Source organism: Passer domesticus, chromosome 28, assembly GCF_036417665.1.
Source record: "Passer domesticus isolate bPasDom1 chromosome 28, bPasDom1.hap1, whole genome shotgun sequence".
Taxonomy (NCBI): Eukaryota; Metazoa; Chordata; class Aves; order Passeriformes; family Passeridae; genus Passer; species Passer domesticus.
This window is the reverse complement of record NC_087501.1, coordinates 5,124,003-5,144,997: the sequence shown is the minus strand read 5'-3', so window position 1 is coordinate 5,144,997 and position 20,995 is coordinate 5,124,003. Positions and strand designations below refer to the sequence as shown.

General features: G+C 43.6%; 1 protein-coding gene and 1 long non-coding RNA gene across 4 annotated transcripts; one reads left to right on the top strand and one right to left on the bottom strand.

Moving 5' to 3' along the window:
- The first annotated feature begins 1,214 nt into the window (after nt 1–1,214).
- ADRA1A (adrenoceptor alpha 1A) lies at nt 1,215–17,889 on the top strand. Of its 3 annotated transcripts, XM_064400458.1 has the most exons (4): nt 1,215–1,460; nt 2,624–3,143; nt 3,273–4,257; nt 15,053–17,889. In XM_064400458.1, the coding sequence occupies exons 3-4, from the start codon at nt 3,375–3,377 to the stop codon at nt 15,562–15,564; spliced, it is 1,395 nt and encodes a 464-aa protein (XP_064256528.1). In that variant the 5' UTR covers nt 1,215–1,460; nt 2,624–3,143; nt 3,273–3,374; the 3' UTR covers nt 15,565–17,889. The 3 variants fall into 3 exon arrangements, with proteins under 3 accessions (XP_064256528.1, XP_064256529.1, XP_064256527.1); XM_064400459.1 differs by lacking the exon at nt 2,624–3,143; XM_064400457.1 differs by having other exon boundaries at nt 2,624–4,257.
- On the bottom strand, nt 1,571–3,589 carry LOC135287125 (uncharacterized). Its single transcript, XR_010350981.1, has 2 exons — nt 3,370–3,589; nt 1,571–1,652 (listed from the first exon to the last, which is right to left on the bottom strand). It is a non-coding gene; the product is annotated as an uncharacterized LOC135287125 (long non-coding RNA).
- Nucleotides 17,890–20,995: the final 3,106 nt, after the last annotated feature.

The following is a 20,995-nucleotide window of genomic DNA, read 5'->3' as shown; positions in this document are numbered from 1 at the left end:
CTGCTGAATCACAGCCTTTAAGCATCTTTAGTTACTCAGGATTCCCTTTATCCATTTAGGGTTTGCTCTCTTCCAGCACCCTTTGTTACTCAGGGAAGGAAGAGACCTCCAAGCAGCCTTGGAAAACCATCTACCTTCTGTAGATGCACAACAAAACAGGCACTGCATGTGGCAAGAAGACTGTGGAGAAACAGCAGTTGAGCATTTAGAAAGCTCATTTTTGCAGTTTGCAAGTTCCTCAAAATCAGTTTGAATTCCCCACCCCCCCCACCCCCCCAATGCCGCTTCTTCTCATGGGGTTTTTTACTCTCAAACAGACTGTATGGTGTACCTGGAGCTGCCACAAGGGTGACTACACTGTCCCAAACTCTTTGCCCAGCCTGCACAAATCGCACATTCCTGAGAGCTGCTTTTTAAATTTTTCCTCCAGTAGCAATGGCTATCCCAGAAGCAAGCAGGCACTCTGAATTTGTTGGACCAGTGATCAGGGCTGCTGACAAGCACAGATCTGCTTTCAGTACTCTCCTGGGGGAATCTGAGCATCACTTAAATTTACCTCTCTCTGTGAAACTCTTGAACCCAAAACTCCAAACTTTCCCTCTCAAAGTTACTGCCCAGGAGGAGGAGGTGGAGAGTCTGTCATGCAAGAATAGGCACATGGTTCATCTACTTCCTTGTGGCTACAGTGTTTGCTGGCCTTTGGGTATGAAAGCCCACTCTGTGTCCCCTTCACTTCAGGACATCACTTTTGTATCTGTTCTTCATCGGCGACTTTGGACATTTTTTTTTTTAAACTGTAACTAAAAGCCATGTGAAAAATCAACCTCCCTTCAACAGCACATTCTGCTGGAGGAATTTCCTCCTTAAACCCCCATCTCCAGTCAGTTGTGCCTTGTCCCACCATGCAGAATCCCCAGGCAGTTTGTCCTGCCTTCATCTCCTTGTTCTGTTTGTCCTGCAGGAAATTCTCTTTTTAGATCCCAAAAAATTTGTGTTAATTCATGAACAGGAGTTTTGTTATCTGCCTTCCACTCTCTGGTCTCTGCAGGAGTTTTAGTGGAAAAAAAAATAAAACAGAAAAGAAAATATTTAAAACCACATTTGAGAGTGCTCTTTCTTTCTGGGCAATACGGGAGTGGCAGTGAATTACGGTAATGGTAAGACTACTGCTCTGCTACATAGCAGAGCAGCAAAGTTCCTGCTGCTCCTTGGCAGTGTGGAGCTGAGCTCTGAACGGGGCACGGATCCCTCCAGGGAGCCTGGAGCCAGCCCCTCACAGCCGCGGGATACAGAGAATCAGCCCCACTGCCAGCTGCTGAGCTACCAGTGGGGCAAGGGGAGCAAAGCAGAGGATTTCCAGGCACGGAGCCCCATCCCTGCATGAAAGAGGAGCCTGCTGTGCTGAGAATCTCCTTCCCAGATGCTCACAGGATCTGTGCTGCCTTCTGAAGACTGAAGAGGTGGGTGTGGGGCAGACACAGCAGCTTGGGGTCTGCTCTTCCCAGCATCAGCTATCTCCACAGGCTGGGCATTATTTGGTAATGATCACAATTATAATCCTCAGAGATGCTCGATGCAACACTCAATTTTCATGTATGTGCTTAGATAATATGTCCTTTTCTTCCTTGGGATTATTCCTCAACTTGTTCCATCTGGTGGGAAAGAAAATAAGATCCAATTTCATTTTACTGTACTGAAGTAAAATACTCGCAGTGTGATACCTATCCATCTCCCCCTTCCCCCCTCCTCCCTGCCGGTGAACTGGGAATTTTGGGGCTTCAGAATTTGAAATGCTTTTGCCTGAAGGAAAGTTCAGTGTGAAGGTTTGGAAATGGGACAGTTGTTACTGCTTAAAGTGCGATCTGAGGGACTCATCCCAAAGGACACTTAGAGAGTCCTTCCTCATCTTGAGTTTTGCAGCCACAGTATTAGTGGTGGTTTTTCACCTCAGATTAATATTTGGGATGGAAATTCTATATTCATATGGAGATGTTGGGAAAGGTTTTGCAGCTCCCATTTGCAGCTCTCCTCTCTGTGCCCCCCAGGTCTCGGTTCCCAGGCTAATCCTCACTTTTCCATCTGAGGTACCTTTTCTCCATATTTAGTCAGCAAAGGCTGAGCTTGGCTTCCAGATACCCTGAAATGTTGTGTCACTCACTAGGAGGCTTGCTCCTTGCAACGTCTTCTGCTTGGCTTTGGAGTTGCTTTTCCTTATAGATTTTCAATATTGGCAGCTCAGCTGGACTAATACTTTAGCAGGGAAAAGTCTCACTTTATAAAGAAACCGGAGATTAAATTTTGGGCTTCTAAATCTGCTGCAGTTTGTATAGTCCTGAATTGTGTCCTGCAAGCTTCTGTCTTTCCTAGAACTGGTCTCTACAGGTGAGCTAATAATTAGGATTGATGCCTAGCCCATAAAGAAGGGAAAATTCAGGCAGGAAAACCCACTTGGATCTCTCAGTTGCTGTTAAACAGTGCTGGGCTGGAAAAGGTTGGTTCCACTGGCTGGAGCCAGCCTGAGGAAAGCACCCTAAAATAGCCTCCTGCTCTATTCATATATGGGAACCCTAGCAGCAAGTGTGGCTTCTGGGAATCGCATTGTTCCTGTTTTTGTCTTCTCCAGGGGGGTGAGGATCTGCAGAGAGCACGAGAGCATGGCCCTGTGCACACGGCAAACTCCGCTCTTCCCCTCAGAGCAAGCCAGGAGCTGATGTATATGAGCTTTAATTTGCAGCCCAGGACCTCGACTGATGAGTGCTCCACATATGGAAAGCTCTGACTGACAGCCTAAACCCTGGATGGGGAGTGATGGCTATCTCAAACAAAATTGCTGAGCAGACACAGCAGCAACCTCCACCTAGTCAGGTTTCTAAGCCAAATTTAAGGCAGAATCAGGACTAACACCAGGCAATTAAAAGCATCTGTGATTTCTTCTCAGGAGAAGCTAAATTGGAGACCCTTTGGAATATTTACTTTCCTTAAATACAGAACCTTCCCCACAAGACAGAAATTATTTTAACCTGCAGCTCCAGTATTTCTTATCACATAGCCCTGGAAAGTGGGATAAACAGCCTCAGGTGTTCGTAGCCCCACTTGTGCACCCCAAGGAAAATGCAGAATGACTTAAATTTGACTTGGAACTGGTGAGTATCAACCATGTTGTTCTGGTGAAAGCTTAGGAGCAAGGGTAGGTTTTCTAATATGTTTCTGGATCTTTCTCATTGCTGCTGGTGCTACAGTTCTAAAACATTATCCAAAACTCTTTTCCCCAGCAAGGCTAAGCAAATGTTGCCTATAGGACCTTCCTGATCTTGTCATTGTTCCTGCCTGGAAAGGGGGTGAAGTTCAGCAGCCTCACATGGACATTACCAGCCATGGCTTTCCTCTCTGGAAACTCCTCCGAGTGTTCCAACTGCACCCACTCTGTGGAGCCCGTGAACATGTCCAAGGCCATCTTACTGGGTGTTATTCTAGGGGGGCTGATTGTTTTTGGGGTTTTGGGTAATATCCTGGTTATCCTGTCCGTAGCCTGCCACAGACACCTCCAGAGTGTCACCCACTATTACATCATCAACCTGGCTGTAGCTGACCTTCTCCTGACTTCTACCGTCCTGCCCTTCTCAGCTACCATGGAGATTTTGGGTTACTGGGTCTTTGGGAGGATCTTCTGCAACATCTGGGCAGCTGTTGATGTGCTTTGCTGCACTGCTTCCATCATGAGCCTCTGCATCATCTCCATCGACCGATACATCGGGGTGAGCTACCCACTGAGGTACCCCAGCATAGTGACAGAGAGGAGGGGCCTCCTGGCCCTGCTGTGTGTCTGGGCACTGTCCCTGGTCATCTCTATTGGGCCCCTTTTCGGCTGGAAGGAGCCAGCCCCAGAGGATGAGACTATCTGCCAGATCACCGAGGAGCCTGGCTACGTCTTGTTCTCAGCGCTGGGCTCCTTCTACCTCCCCCTGATCATCATCCTGGTGATGTACTGCCGGGTCTATGTGGTGGCCAAAAGGGAAAACAAAGGGCTGACCTCTGGGCTGAAAACAGAGAAATCCCATTCCGACGAGGTGACCCTCCGCATCCACCGCAAAAACATACCTGGTGCAAGCGGCTCTGCAACCAACGCCAAAAGCAAGCACCACTTCTCTGTGCGCCTGCTCAAGTTCTCCAGGGAAAAGAAAGCTGCCAAGACCCTGGGAATAGTTGTGGGATGCTTCGTTCTCTGCTGGCTCCCATTTTTTGTAGTAATGCCTCTTGGTAAGTAGAGCTAACCCCTGTGTATCTTCCAGCACCTTCTGGGCAGGGAGGGCTCTGCTTGTGGCTGGGTGTGGTAATGCTGATCAGAAAAGCTCTGAGGGAACAATTTTGTACTGCAAAGCTACCACCACAAAGCAGGCACCGTGAAAAAAACGCGAGTCTTAAATTAGACCAAATCTTGTCTCTAGTGATGAGAAACAAAATTCTGAAAACCAGGGAAGAAATCTTGTACTTTTTCCACATAGAAAATTTTCTTTTGTGAACTAGAGCAGATATTTGTGACCATCTCTGCTATAGGAGCAGGATCTTTAGGGGTTTGTGTGTTTATATTTGCAGCCAGGCAACTTAAATGTGTGAAAGGTCATAATATAAATACATTCAGGGTTTAAGTAGATGTTCACAGATCTCCTGGAGTGCTCAGCATTGATGATTCCCACTCTAAGGAAAAAAATATCCACTTCCTATCAGGAAATTCATCCTGTGAGATACCATAGCTCCAAACAAAGTTAATCTTTTAATCCAATTTTTCATATGGCCAGTCAGGAGACAGCAGTGAGGGTCCTTCCAACTAATTTTATACTGCTCTGGATTGCAGCTTTTCTGGGAACCCATTGAGCCCACTGGCCAAACAATGGCTCAGCCACCATGCTGTAGATGAATATTTATTCTCCAGTTGTCATTCCAAAGAGGAGCAAAGCTGGGGATTTGTTCTGCTTTGCTGGAATATAAAGAAGTAATTAGAATTTTAATTAAACCTTGCTCAGTTACCTTTGATGCAGTTGCAGGATGGAAAAGCAGAATACTAACTCCATACCTGTAGCTGAGGGTGAGAGACATGGCTCATCACACTGAGTTGGGCTCTGCCATTAAATATTAGGTTTTTCAAAAATGGAAACTAAAATCTGTGACTTGCTCAATTTCAGAGCTTTTCTTATGGAAAGGGCTTATGCTGTACAGGAAAAATAAAGATTTTATGGAAGCTTTAGTTAGTAAGACAACAATATGAACAATACATAAAAGGTAAAACAGCCTTACCTAAACATGGAAAGAAAGATTTGGGGATTTTATTTTCCTTTTTTTTTTTTTAACTCTATTTTTTCAAACTTTAATAAATAACTGTTCTTTTTCAATTAACCTCTACTGGCTTTACCAAGATTTATCAAGACACACAAAAACTTGCTGCTAATGTAAAAAAAAAAAAAAAAACAAATTCAGAATTTTTTCCACTTGGTCAATACTGGGAAGTGCTGGATTGGAACTGTTTCCTAGGGAGAAGCCTTCCAGGGCCTGGCTCATGCTGGCCAGGATGTCAGCACGTTGGAATGCTGCTTGCCAAGATGACTGAAACATACTCAAAAAGGGTTTGAGAGAATGCATTAAACACACTTTTCATCTGCAAATGTGATTGCCCACACAGAGCTGTTAATTAATTTGCTTTGGATTTAAGAAGTCTTCTGGGCTCCAGAATGGCTTTGTATCCTCCTTTGATCCCTTGTAAGGAAACTCTGGAGGGTTTTTTTCCCTTTTTTTGGGAGGTTACTGGGCCTTTTTAAAGCATATATTATAGGGCTTTCAAAACCTATTTGCTGCTTTTGTTTAAGGACAAAAAACTGATTAAACAGACGAGTGGCACTAAAAAAAAGTCCTCAAAAAAGCCAAGGACTCATCTTGATGCAGGGCACTTTCCAAAAGATCACAACCACTTTCAGGTCTGTCCTGAAGCCAGGCTCAATTGGGATAGGGAAGTGATCCTGACAGGGTCTTGGGGTCCTGTAGGGGTCTGACTTTCCAGATGTATAAAATCCTCCTTGTTGAAACCCTGGTGGAGGCTCACAGCATACATGGCTGGGCAACCAGAACTTGACCAGCTCTGCAGCTTTGTAGCCATGGGACAGACCAAAACATGGTCCCATCAACCAATTCTGGAGGGATTTGACTGATGTGGAGGTGCCATGCAGTGACATTGTTTATAGGTGGACTTGGACAGCTGGACTCAATGATCCAAGAAATCTTTTCCAAACTAAAAGCCTATAACTCCATGATTCCATCAGCCAGACCACTCCCAATGCAGATTGCCCACAAAACAGACACTCTTAAACTGCTACAGAAACCACTTCAGACAATTGTGCTCATCATTCCATGCAGCACAACTTCCCCAAACTTAGATTAATTTCACTGTGATCTACAGCACCTTCAAAATTTCCACATCCATTAACATCCACTCTACGAGCCAAGAGCTGCATCCAATCAAGAAACACTAGGTTTACGGAAGCGTATCATAAAGCAGGGTGGAAGCCTTTGAAGTGTAGGTATGGGAAGGGCAAGATGGATGGAAGGATATTGAGAAAGGCACAATATCCATGTTGGCTGATTCTACTGAAAATAACTGAAGAAACAACTGGGGTATCCCTGGTGTAAGAAATTATTTTAATTGAAACTGGAGTGTAAAGGTACCAGTTGCGGTCTGTGTAAGGAAGGTTTTTTCTCTTAGTATCTTGGATTAGGTTTCATTCCAAAGGTTCTGTGCAAAATCCTTCAGCCTAATAATCCAACACACCTTCTTCTCACTTATCTTGAAGTTTGTGTTAAAAAACAGGAAATTATAATCCTGTTGCAGGAAAGTAAGTGAGGTCAATATTTGCTTTTCAAAACTTCTGTAACACACAACGTTGTCAGAGCTTTGGTTTCCACTGGTAGAAGTCAGACTTTCATTACTGTGAGCAGAACCAAGCAGAGCTGACATCAGTGACAACTTCAACTGACAGTTCAGTAACCACCAGACAAACACAAAATAACAAAACAGAGACAGGAAAAAGCAGCTTTGAGGCTGTCTGCATCTCTCAGAGAGGGCTACAGAGAACAGCCTGAGCTTATCAGCAGCTCCTGGGCCAAGGGGCAGGGGTTTTGTGGGGAGAGGCTCAGATGCAGCTTCATCTGGACAATCAGGGCTTGTTGGGCTCTGGCATTCCCAATCACAACCTTCATTTTTGGCTTTTTGTTCTCCTCTTGCAATTTCTAGAAAGGGATATAGGATATATGTAGATAGATGGACAGATGTAGAAAGACTCAGAGCTGGAAGAGCCCAGAAATCAATGAAAGCCCCCAGTGATGGAAAGTTTTCATGTTACGAGTGATAGAACAGACCTTGTCCTGTAACTGAAAGACATTTATTTGTTGTTCTGGGAATTCTTCAAAAGGTTTCCTTTCAGCAAGATAAAAGACAGTGTTTGGAGGTTGTTTTGAGGTGAAACATGCACAGAACTGATGGAAGAAAGGGTTGGGGGTGTTGCAAAAACAGTCCTGGTCTGGGACTAATGATTCACCTTAACAAACTCTCAGAAGAGAACAAGTTTCCACAGCTTTGCTTGTGGTCTATTTTCTGTGGATCAGCTTGTGGGTGTTGCTTTTCAAAGCTGGAAGAAATAAAAAGGGAAAGTCTGAGCTAGGAGGTCACAGGGGGAAAAAATCCTAAACTGTGCAAGGGGGAGGAAGGGTTTTAGCATTTGTCAATCATTCTTGTGATTAAGAAAGCAAAAAAGAGGATCTGCTGGAGGGTGTCTCTGTTTGTGGTCTAGGAGTAAATTAGTCTTGTGAACTGACACAAACACTGTCAAGGGAATCCTCTAATCCTGTCTGCAGATGGATTCTATTTACTATTTTGTGGTAATTTTTTTTAATGGAGTCAAAGAGAACTACTCTACTTTCATTAGACATAAACCAGAAAAATAAAGTGCATTTTTCTGTCTCTGCTGTTGACACAACATGACCTCTCAGAGGGTCACAAGGCTCAGAGTAGCAACACACATCAACACAGTGTATTTCAGTGTTCTCTCAGTGAGAGAGAAAAAAAAATAAAAGTGGAAGAAAACCTTCAGAATAAAGCCCCAGCTCTTTCTCTGGATACCAGCTCAGGGAGAGGAAGGATGCTTGCACTCCTTGAGTCACGGAGCACAAGTGTGTGTGTGAGTTAAACCATTGAATGAGGAGAATTTGAGCCATGAAGATAAACAGACATGATATTTCCATAGCAAGGGGTTTTTTAGGTTTTTTTTTTTGTTTTTTTTTTTTTTTGTTTTTTTTTTTTTTTTTGCTGATCACAAGGGGCATTTTTCATAATCACAGACTGGAAAGGCACTGTTGGTCTGGGCTGATAATTCAGCTAATGACAAAGATCCCATGGACATCCCTGGGATAACATTTCTCCACCATTCCCAAATCCTGAAATGTGTCCCAGTGACTGAAAACACAGCAAAGGAGGGGAGGAATAAATATTAAAAACCACTTATGCTAAAAACAAAGGAGGGAAGGTCGATTAGCTGTGCTCTGCTTTGAGAGCCCTCCCATGGCTCTCCCTGTGTGTGTCACCTGTCACAGGAGCCTCGTCCTTGTCTCAGAATATCCCTTGTCATGCAGCCACCACCTTCAAGTCCTCAGAGTAAAGGAAGCAGGAGTGTCATTTTTCACTCACTCAAATACCACAGCACAATTCAGGGTTGGGGAGTGATGGAAAGGCTGTGGTGAATGATCCTCCCACCCCACTGAACAAATGTCAGGATTTGTCTGCAATTTGGATAATAGGAGAGGTACTTGGCTCTTGCTGAAGGAGATAATTTCTTGTTTCTGACTCCAAGGATTCCAAAATCGTGACAGACAACAAACTCATGAGGAAGCCTGAGACTGACCCAGCTTCTCAAATTATTCTCTGGTTGTTTTTTTTTTAATTTTTAAAGGAAAATTGTTATTTTATTTTAAGTGAATGACTTCAAGAGTGAGGGCTTCAGGGCAAATATCAAATATCTCCAAAATGTCAGCAATGGGATCCAGACCCATTCCACTGCAGTAAGAGCTTGGGAACTGGAATTGGAGTGACAATTACATTGATTTGTGAAACAATGTGATTGTTTGGGTTCACACGAGTAACAAAACCTCAGTTTACCTTCCCATGGTTTTTTATCAGCTTTCTAAATCTGCAGCTGCCCACAGCAAATCTGGAAATAGTTGCTTGCTGAGACATTTCCCAGAAATATCATCCATCCTAAGTGGGTACAATATGAAACAGAGCATAAATTAGGTCTGAAATAATCCAAGTCATCAGTGCAGTGTTCCCAGACTGACCCATTCCTGCTGCCTGACCTTTTCACCTCTCACCTGTGCCCAGGCATCCTCATGGTGCCGCAGAGAGCTGAATTCAGGGGTTTGAGAGGGAAAACAAACTCGGTCCTCCTTCTATGTCTGTTTATTATGCATCGGCGATAGCCAAGCACAAAGTCCCTCTCTTTTTCCCTCAGGAATAGCCACAATATCGCAGGCCCTGGGGAGGCACGGCTGGAAAGTGCAAGGCTTCTTCACATCACTGCTTTTTCTGCACTGGTTTTGTTAATTGGATTGTGCAGAGTCCAGGATCATTTCCCACTGTCCAATGGTTCCTTGATACCATTTTTTAGTCCATAAAAAATACTTCCCATAAGGGAACAATGAGAGCATATAGGAGAGGTAATGTGTGTACAGGGGGCAGCTTTCAGTGTCTGCAGCAACATATATACATGTGTGTGTATGTATGTATATCTTATATATACTTATTTTTACAAATACACTCTCCAGACGGTGGATTGAATCATGACCTGAGATGCAGCATAGAACACTTGTCTTAGGGAATAAAGTTTAGCACTAACACTGGGCTTGAAAACACAAAATGTAGCATGTTTATCAATGTGTGTAGAGCCATGAGAGATTAGGGAGGCTGTGGTACACAGTTAATTTCCTTTGGACTATTATTGCTCCTCTGTGCTTCATCCTCTGGGTCTTTATGGCTCTGGAAGAGCTGCTGCCCCCTGGACTGACTGCTTCAAGGCAGATCCCAGGACCTGAGTTTTGAGCTTTGTTTCCTGTAACCAGAGTGCTCTTCCTGTTCCCAGCCTGAAGGGGCTTCAAGAGCTGGAGAGGGATTTGGGACAAGGGAATTACAAAACAAGCGGAAATGGCTTCCCAGTGCCAGACGGTAGGGTTAGATGGGATATTGGAATTGTTCTCTGGGAGGGTGGGGAGGGTCTGGGAGGGAATTTCCAGAGCAGCTGTGGTTTGCCCAGATCCCTGGCAGTGCCCAAGGCCAGGTTGGACAGGGCTTGGAGCACCCTGGGATAGTGGAAGGTGTCCCTGCCCATGGCAGGGGGTGGCTCTGGATAGGATTTAAAGTCCTTTCCAACCCGAACCATTCTGGGATTCTCTATGGACACAACCCTCATCTCCCCCAAACACTGAAGCAGCATGACCCCCACCTGACCTCTGTGGTCTGCCTCAATCACCATATTTAAGCTACACAAAATAAAAAGAGGGGGAAAAAGCAGAAAACCTATACAAAGCTGCAAGCTTCAGTAGCAGAGATGGATTTGTAGTAGAGATGGATTTGTAGCAGAGATAGGTTTGTAGCTGAGATGGTTTTTAACACCATAGAGGGTTCATGGGTCACACAAATATACGGGATCTGATTCCTATGGTGCTGGCACTGATGATGCAGAGTAAATAACACATGTTTTTACAGTCTGGCAGGTTCTAAAACACTCTCTGCTGTCCATCAGTGAAATGAAGCATGACATCGGGGCTGGTTTTTAAACAACCATAATCAGGCAGCTCTTGTGACAAATGACAAAGTCAAATTACAGTTTTGAGAATGAATTAGCACTTACTCACCAGGAGGGATGTGGCAAACTTACCTCTCAGAGCTGAAGAAACTTCCAGCTGACAAACAGGAAAATAAAATATGCAGGAAGAAAATGCAGTCCTGACATTTCCAGGGATGAGTGATGAAAAACGTAATGGCAAAATATCTCGAGAGGCTCACAGTACATTTTATTTTATTTACTTTTACAAAAAGCAATTGTATCGTGCTACTGACACTTGAGTCTCCTCAACCTTTGGAAAACAAAGCAGGAATTGTGGTGTCGTTTACTCAATCCACGATTCAAAATGCATTAAAAGACCACTTGAAGCTTTCTTTACTGTTCCTCCAGCACAGTCTGCAGGGGGACAGCATAAGGTGATGCCTTTAAAGTTTAATCAGGTTTGCTACTACTTATGACTTAATTCCTGACAGTGTGCAAAGGAAGATATTAAGGCTGGTGAATAGCATAGAGAATTAATTTCAAGGGTGAAAACTTAATATATTAGCTGCTGTTCACCCCCCAGCTCTCCTATAGGATACCTGGATGGCACCTGTGATTCCACCTGGTCTGGAGTGAGAGGACTGGAAAAAATTGCTCTGAGAATTAGGTGCAAAAATTCTGCTTTCTCAGCCCTGGTTGGTGGTGTCCAGGTTCCTAACTTTAACTGACATGAACTGGCAGTCACCAAATGGGCAAGGATTGAATGGAAATGCTCATCCCAGCTCCACCTGCTTTCCCTATGCTTGGGAAACGTGTACCATACGTGTACCATACACCCTAAAAAATAGATAGTTCACCACTCTTGTTTAATCTCATTATTAATTATGGTCATTGTTTAAAAAAAAAAACCACAAAATCTTTGTCTTATTTCTCCTTTGAGTTCATCTGACCTGAGCTGTCCATTCCGAGAGCTCAGCACTGAACAAACTACTTTGTTACCAGGTTTGAAAATGCCTCCTGCTCATTACCAGATCCATCAGCCACTGAGATTGATCACAACAACATCAGTGAATATTAAAGGTTTGCAAGGAAGGGACACATTATTAGGATTCTGTGGGGAGGAACACCATTCCTCAAGGATTTGGAAAATAAGATATTTTCCCCCTATCCCTAGATACTTGGGTAGCCAACAGGAAAGATTAGGGAGTATTTCTGAGCTACAGAGGTAACTGTGTGGCTGCAATAGAAAGACAGAGATTTTGGTGGCCCCTAAGTGTCAAACACACCCTAAAGGGAGGCCAAAGGGGGAGTTTTTACCAGGGCATGCACTGATAACACGGCGGGGAATAGCTTTGAGGTGAAGGAGAGTACACTTGGATTAGATATTGGGAAGAAATTCCTCGCTGTGAGGGTGGTGAGGGACTGGGACGGATTTCCCACAGAAGCTGGGGCTGCTGCATCCCTGGAAGTGTCCATGGGCAAGTTGGAGCACCCTGGAGTAGTGGAAGATGTCCCTGCCCATGGCAGAGGGCTGGAATTAGATGACTTTTCATTTCCCTTCCAATCCAAACCATTCCATGATTATCTGAAAGTCAGTGTTTAGTGGGATCTGTAGATAGCAAATTCTCTGTGCTGTTAAAGCTCCTTCATTTTCTTTCACTGTGTGTTATTCCAAGGCAACGAGTGTCTCCACTGATGAACCAAAAAAGGCTACATTAATAAATTAACATGCAGATCCCACCCCAAAAAAAGAGCAAGGGACAGACTCTGACACTGGCTGTTTCCTATTTTTATCAGACTTTGGCACAGCCCTTGCATTCCATCTGGAGAGAGCGAGGAGTTGCAGCAAACAGGAATTGTTATTGTTTACCCATTTTTACACTTGACCTCACACAGCTGATTCCCTAAACTGGGATTTGGTTCACCTTTTCTCTCACCACAAAATGGGAAAGCAGCAGATACACCTCATTTAAATGAGGAAACAAACCAAAAAACTGAGCATGATTTGGGCATTTAGAAGCCTTTCATTATTTTTCATCTGCCAATGACTTCAGCCAGAAAGTTCTTTGAGAATGTTATTTAGTTGTTTTTCACTAAAGGAGAGAAGCATTAATTTGCTGAGAAAAAAATTAGGTTGTGGATAAGTGTGCTTGTTTGTGCTTCACTGCAAAACAGCATTTATTTTCTTTAGCAAAACCTCTTTGGTCTTAAAATCTGGTTGACATTGAAATTAATAATGAAACTGCTCTACCTGGTCCAGCTTGGAGCAACCAGAAGCTACCACGGAGACAGTGAGACCCATGCTTTGTGCCCAGGTCATATCTGAGGTTGCAATCAAAGGTTCAGCTGCCCCGGTACAGAGACAGAGCTCCTGTGGCATGTTGTGCACCGCCTGGGAAAGAGACAGCTTTGGGAAAGGCTTAATGCCCTTAAAGAGGCTCCAAGAGAGCTGGAGAGGGACTTGAGACAAGGCCTGGAGGGACAGGGCAAGGGGAATGGCTTCAAACTGACAGAGGGCAGGGGTGGAGGGGATATTGAGAAGGAATTTCTCTCTGTGAGGGTGGAGAGGGGCTGAGATATAATTCCTAGAGCAGCTGTGGCTGCCCCAGGATCTCTGGAAGGGTTCTAAGGCCAGGCTGGACAGGGCTTAGAACACCCTGGGATAGTGGATGCTGTCCCTACCCATGGCAGGGGGTGGCACTGGATGGGTTTTAAGGTCCCTCCCAACCCAAACCATCCTGTGATGATCCTGATTTGGTGTCACTTCTCTGCTGCTGTAGCACACACACCACCTGGTCAGAGACCCCTGCAAGGCTTTTCACCCTGCCCCGGGTCCTGTGCCCTCCCTGGCAACAGTGTCCCTGGGCCATGGGTTCTGCTCAGTGTGCAGAAGCTGCTGCCACCACAAGATCGCTCCTGCAGATCCCGTGTTCAGCAGGATGAGCAGGTTATTAATCACCCTGCAGCAGCAGTGTCTCTGGTCCAGGCAGGATTTTGATGGATTCCCACACAGGCAAAACCACCCTAAGAATTGCTGTGGCCACTTGAAAGCATTTGCTGCAAGTGCTGCAGCTTTGTTTGACAAAGACTGAGGAAAAAGGTTTGAGCAGTTGAGCAGCTCTCAGATTTCAATCAGAACATCCTCAGAGGGCATTATCAGTTTTCCTCAGCCAGGAGAGGTCCAGGGAACAGATCAATCCCTGTAAAGCTTAGGAGCTGCTCCCAGACATGGTTAAACTGCAGAGGATGATGGATGCATTGATGCCTGAATCTTCCACAGTATTTCTTTCCACATGCTTACAGTTTTTCCAGGGGAAACATGAAGACAAGCATTTGTCAGTGCTAAAAGTCCTGTTTATTATAAATTTGAGTATAAATTCCAAAACAAGTCAATTTAAATCAGCAGATAACTCATCATTATATAGAAGAAGAAATGTAAAAGTATTTTCTTTACTAAGGAACTAGTAAAGAAAGTTCATGTTCTTTGAATCATCTTTGGAAGGTAACATTGCAAGTATATATCAGAATATGTGTGCATATAAATATTTTTTTTAAATTAAAATTAAAAAATATACACACACATCTCATGGCTGCCTATGAGACCCTCCCCACTGTTCCTTGATATGAGAAGGAAACTTTCCTTTAATTTCTCTCAAATTTAGATGCATTCCATAAGGCAGGGTGTGGATAGTTAGATTTTCTGAAGGTTTCAGGGAATATCAGTACCCAAAACTTCATCATTTCAAAGACTTTTAGCTGTAACACAGTCAACTCTAACCCCTTTTTTCTCTAACCCTTCTGAAATGGTGGGATTTTCTTGCCATCTGAAGCCCCTCCTGATGACCTCCAAGATATTGCTGTCATTTGGGTAATTAATCTTGAATTAGGAGTCCCTGAGGAAGAAATTTTCCTCTATCCCTGGAATCGGCCATCTAGCTGCCTCTCTAGCTGTAAATGGGAATATAATTCTTGTAATTATAAAAAAGCTCTCTTGACTTATTTCTGATGGAACATCCATGCAATTGCATGACACTACAGATCCTGAAACACTTGTTCCTGCAGGAATTGTGTTTCCAATCATAATTTTTTTAAGACGGAACAGAATCCTATTTATTTTTTCCAGTGTTTTAGTTTCTTTGGTTACCTGCAATTCCTCACTGCCTCTGCCCTAACACTCTGTGTATTTTCCATTTTAGGCTCTTTCTTTCCTGCAATCAAACCCCCGGACACACTTTTTAAAATAACATTTTGGCTGGGTTATTTAAACAGCTGCATCAACCCCATCATCTATCCATGCTCAAGTCAAGAGTTCAAGAAAGCATTCCATAACGTCCTGAGAGCTCAGTGCCTCCTGAGGAAGCAGCCAGCAATGAAGCAAACCCCCAGCTTCAACCTCAACCATCCTGCAGGCCAGAGCATGGAGAGTGGCAAAGGGGTGGTCCGGATCCCTGTGGGATCAGGAGAAACTTTCTACAAGATTTCCAAGTCAGACGGGGTCTGCGAGTGGAAGATATTCTCCGCCGTGCAGGGCATGCCCACCAAAAATACCGTTTCCAAAGACTGCACAGCTGCCAAAGCCAAGAGCAAAGGGTTCCTGCAGGAATGCTGCTGTGCAGGGACTTCAGGGAGTCTCGTCCATGAGAACTGCAAAGTGCCAACCATTAAAATCCACTCAATCTCCCTGAGCGAGAGTGGGGAGGATGTATAACTGGCTGGGTGCACCAGGTTGGCAGCCTGGGGGCTTCATGGGATGTCACTCTTTTTATGGGGAAGTAGGAATAAGCATGATAGTTGAAAGGATCCAGGTATGAACAAGTGAAACAGAGCCAAATCTTTAGAGGAAGGATGTCTGTGAGTGCTGGGAGCATGAATGGAGCCCCTCAAAGATAGTGCATGGCTTCAGTAGATGTTATTCTGAGAGTCCAGCATCTTCCAGGTGTTTCCTTGGCATTTAAAAGTGTTATCCCTTTATTCTCCTCCTTTAAAGTTCACACTGCTCTCATTTAGGGGCAGTGGAGGAGAAAGAGAGAACCACAAAGACCCTGTACTGATTTCAGCCTTGACACTCTCTGGCAGCTTCACCTTCAGAGCCATTTTGTGATTCCACCCTCCCCATAAGGCCAAACCTCACCTGTGGATTTCAGTCAACGCCATTGACAAGGAAAACTTGATCCAAGTGACTGCACTCCACTAAGCTTCAGAGACCAAGGAGAACTTTTCCTTTTTGTACAATCAGCCTCCCTAATCTCCACACCATACCAAATGAAAATTTGCATGTGTACTTGGTTTGTTCAGGTGATCCCTGCACCTTGATGCAGGTCTAATAAAACTCAAAACTAGGTAAGTCCTTATCAAACGAGGCTCAAAGAACTCACTTGCATTCATCCTTTTGTTTTTCATCTTCTGAGTCCATCAGGAACCTGCTGAAAAGCTCAGCAATTCTTTGCTTGGGTTCTCAATAGCCAGATCAGTGCCACAGTCACTGGAAAAACTACAGATCTTTCCTGTCTCCCTGCCCAGTGTTTTGCTACATTCCTTTTCCCAACTCCTTCAAGTCAGGAAGTGACCAAGTGCCCAAAGCTTTCTGTGAGATCCTGGTACTCTGGAGTCAGGAATTTTCTCCTTGTTCTAAGCAGGGGGAGTTAAACATGTTAAAAGGCTTATAGATGTCCATCCCCATGAGAAAGGGCCATCCCTTGGGAATTTGGGAGCAAAGTATTTAGAAGCATGTTATATTTTAATACAGCTAATCCAAATAAATAAATAAATGAGATGGCCAGCATCTGGAAGAAATAGTGGGAGGAATTCTCTGTACAATATTAGAAATAAGCCACTCTTGACATAACTCCTCCTGAGCCTGCCAAGTAAGAATTCAGCTCCTTGAAACAACATACGAGCCCCTGCTCTTGTCTGTGTCAGCTGCTGTGCTTAAGATCCACTGCCTTGAAAAGGGACATGGCTCAAGATAAGGGTCATTATCACAGGAGAGGGTCTTGAAACAACACTTTGCTGGTGTTCATGAGAAATCATTGCTTATTTATCTCTCACTCAGTATTAAGTCCCCAACGTCAAGAGGATTTGTCTCCTGTGTCTTTTATTTATGCACTCACAGAAGACAAATCTGTCGCACGATCCCAGTTTTAGCTCAAATAAGAAATCCACCTCACATTTAAGGTTCTTCAGGCCTAGAATTTGAAGCTAAAATGTGGCAATACTATGTAAGAAAATATTCTCATGGTGCTTCAAGCCAAGAGCAAAAGGAGAAAAGCTGGAAATCTCATAAGAAAGTCACATGAGACTCATGGCTAAGATTCCCAGTCTCACAGGGTTCAGATATGTGGGACGTGTATTTGGACAAAACCTGAATTTTGAAACACTTTGAAAAAACACTTCTTACATTGAGCAGGACTGGCAAGATTTAAAGTCTTCACTGCACACTCTTGGTGCCCAACCCTGTCTTATTCTACAACCAATACTTGTTTTACGACCAATAAGACCCTTTTTGCCATATTTTCTTTGGAGTAGGGAGATTTACAGAGGGTTGCTGCAGTAATTTCAGATTTATTGAGGTTTCACAGTGTCAGGCAAGGAGTTATTGTGGAGCTACCCATGGAGGCTTCCACAACTGGATTAATTAAACTCCAGAGCAATTCTGATGCAGCAATATAATCTGACGCTGTAAGTTGAAGATAAATAAGTTAACCTGTTGCTGGCAGTGTCATGATGGACATGGATGTAGCACAGTTCTCCGGCGTGGCAGAGACAGAGGTTGGAATAATGAAGTTTTGGTCTCATCTTCATCCTTTTTTTTGTCATCAAACAGATTCTAAAGAATGCCTCTGTTTCCAGTGACTCTGAAAAGCTCCTAGTCCTCAGCATCAGGTGAGCCTGGTCCCAGCCACACCTCTGCTGCTGCCAGGTTTGCCAGCAACAACAAACACATAATTTGTTTGGCTCCCTCAGAGAATTTCTGCAGGAAAACTGCCCTGTTCCCTTGTTGCAAGAAGGGTCATTGGCACTTGTCATTTTAGTGGATATTTGGACTGAGAAGTCTCAAAAACCATAGAAGGAGCTCTAGGAAACAGAAAAAAAAAAAAAGGATTGCAGATTCAAGCAACCCATATTTTCTCGTTATTTAAAGTGAACTTGGCACTGGTGAAAGAGCTGCAGTCACAGAGGCTGAATGTATCTGTCTGTCTAAAAGCATGAACAGGACAAGAGGTTTTCCCAGAGGCTGGACATCAATCATCACATGTAAAACCTTCCCAGCACAGAGCAGAGATCAGTGGCCAGATGGTAAGTGAGAAGAGTGGAGTGCCAGGAGTTCCCCTCAAAACCACATCCAGTGATCCACACTGAGCTGGCAGTGATGTGTCCTGCCTGAAACCTCCAAGGGATGGCTCTGACATCCCACCATCCTCTCGGGTCTGTTGGGAGTGACAGCCAAGATTTCCATGTTGGGTGGAGCACAGTCTCTGCTGCACAGGGTTGAGAGCTGGAGCATCACAGAGATGACTCCTAATTTGCACAGCCTGAGGTGGAGGAGATCACCAACCCCTCTTCATCCCAGGGTAGCGAAAGTCCAGTTTCCACAGTCAGTTCAGATATACTCTCTGATGTTTTTGAGGCTTCGTGTACTTTGCAAGATTTTTCAAATCCAAAATATTTAAGTTCTGCCCACTATCCAAATAAATGTCTTCTCATTTTTATATTCTTTATTTCTCTATGCCAACTCCAAGGATAAATTGTGTGTTGTGTAAAAGAATATTCTCCTTTGCCAGGCCTTAATGTACTGGAAATCCATAGCACTGACAAGAAGAAAGATTAAGGCAGGAATATTTCTTGCTTCTCTACTTGGAGTAAGCAAATGGATTTCACAAAGCTTCTTTAAAAAATCTGCCTGCCTGACTTTTTCAGTGTTCTGAAAGGCAACACTGACAGGCTGCAACAACTTATACTGATTGAAGTCAGTTAAAAAAGGTCTTACTGCTTTGCTGAAGTGGAAGCGCCCAGTTCTAGGTGTGCCTGTTGGCCTTGAGCTACTGTTGCTCATGGCTCATTGGGGTTTTATTAGGCACTACATTTTAAAATAAAGCTACTGAGGCACAGAGCAACTCAGTGATTCATCCAGCAAGGTTTCAGCTGTCCCAGGCTGAATGCATACTGGGTAATTAACTCCACATCGTACCCACAGATACCTTGACCCTCTTTCCTGTCTTAATGTGGTTTGGATAAGCAAGACAATGTTGAAAACTAACTCAAGGGGACAGGCTGTTGGCACCAATTTTTCCTCGATGATCTCTTCTGACAGCAGAGCCAAAGGGAAAAGTGAGTTGGTCTTCAAAATGTTGCACTTAGCTGCAGGCAAATTTGGGACCTGCACCAGTGTTATCCTTTCCCAAGAAAAATCCAACAGGTCATGAGACAGCTGCTCTCACAGCAGCATCTGCTTTCTGCCTCTCACACACTGAAATATTTGTGAAGGTATTTCATATATGACAGTGCTACAAAAACCACAAGACACTACAGAGGTAGCCTGTGGTGCTTTAAAATACAGATCTTCCCCTCAGCTTGACAGATGTAATTGAATCTCCGATTTCCCAGGAAGAGATGTAGCATTTGTCTCAAGGACTGGAGTGAAATGTCATTCCTTCTCTACAGAGCACACTGCATATTTCTCATGCTGACAGAGAAGGAGAAAATAGCAAATGTGAGCTAAGGGGAAATGAATTACTGAGGAGGAGAGCTATGGATGGCTACAATCACGTGAGAAATAACACATCTGTCAGTCCCACAATAGGCTCAAGGCTCCACTTAATGAACATTTCTCTCTCAGTGCAACACTGGGCTCAAACCCAGGATGAGTAACAGCCTCTCCTTTATCATCATGGTAACATCAAGGTCTTTTTCAGAGTCAAAAGCCTCCACATGCTAATAGTGAAAATAAACATGATTTTACAGCTCAACATCTCATCCAAAGAATGAGACTTTCTTGCATTAATCCAAATTTCTTATCAGGTGCCAAAATTCAGCTCTAGTAAACTGTTTTCTGAAGTTGGAAAACACAAACCTGCCTAGCATTTCAGCATGTTTCCACTTTCAAAGCAAGTCCACTCAGCCAATGATGGAAAACCGCCCTGAATTTCACTGAATACTCAATTCTTCCTGACAGTATGACTGTGGGAATTGTATACAAGCTGATTAGCTGATTTGGGTTGAGTTTTTTGGGGTGGTTTTTTTTGTTTTTGTTTTTTTTGTTCTTTTTGTTGGGTTTTTTTGTTTGGGTTTTTTTTTTTGTTTGTTTGGTTTTTTTTTGGTTGGTTGGTTGTTTGTTTGGTTTTTTTTAGGTTGGGTTTTTTTGCTTTGCCAGCTTTTGGTTGCAAAAAAAAATTGTTTTGGTTTGTTTTGTTTTTTTTTCTTTCTGCCTGCAGCAGTTTTTTTGCCTGCATGTTGTACAAGTTTGGCTGGTTTTAAAAGATTTCTCCTGAAACAGGCACTGCATTTTCTGACTGTGGTATTCTTGTGTCATTGAATTTTCTATGTGCTGTTTTCCAGCTTTATCATGTTTGAACAGTTCATGCTGGTCATTTCCCTGAACAAAATACTAAATGTATATGAAATCTTGCTAAGGTGAACAAATAAATTATTGGAGGGAATGTGTACTTTGGGATATGTGAGCTCTATGTCTGGTTGGTTGTTTCTATCCTCCAAATTATTCATACAGATTTGTCTTCTCCCTTTCAACAAACATTTCAGACAGAGGATCAGGTAGAGATTCTTCCCAATACTTCTGATCTTAGTGGGGTTTAGTAGGAGCAAGGTGCAAAGTGAATAAAAAAATTAAACTGATATTTCTACTGTAAAAAGTTGAAGTTCTTAAAAAACTTTGCACAATTTCATTTGGACCCCAGGTCCTTACTCTGCTCTTTCAGTTTGCTTACAGTAAAACATCAGGTCCAGATGAAATCCAGCTCATTTTGCTGTATTCCTTATAAACAAACACCAGCAGAACAATCCTCGTCCACCCAAGAATGTAAATGGGAAAGACAAGTGCTGAGTTATTATTTCCTGATTTATAAAGGGAGAACTGAGGCACAGGGAAGGAAAAGACAGATTTCAAAAACAGCTGATGCACCAGG

What these genes read in the sequence shown, in the direction of transcription:
- ADRA1A (XM_064400459.1), top strand. Translation starts at nt 3,375, where the DNA reads ATGGCTTTCCTCTCTGGAAACTCCTCCGAGTGTTCCAACTGCACCCAC. An exon ending in TTTTGTAGTAATGCCTCTTG is followed by an intron (nt 4,258 to 15,052) that starts GTAAGTAGAGCT and finishes TTTCCATTTTAG; the next exon opens with GCTCTTTCTTTCCTGCAATC.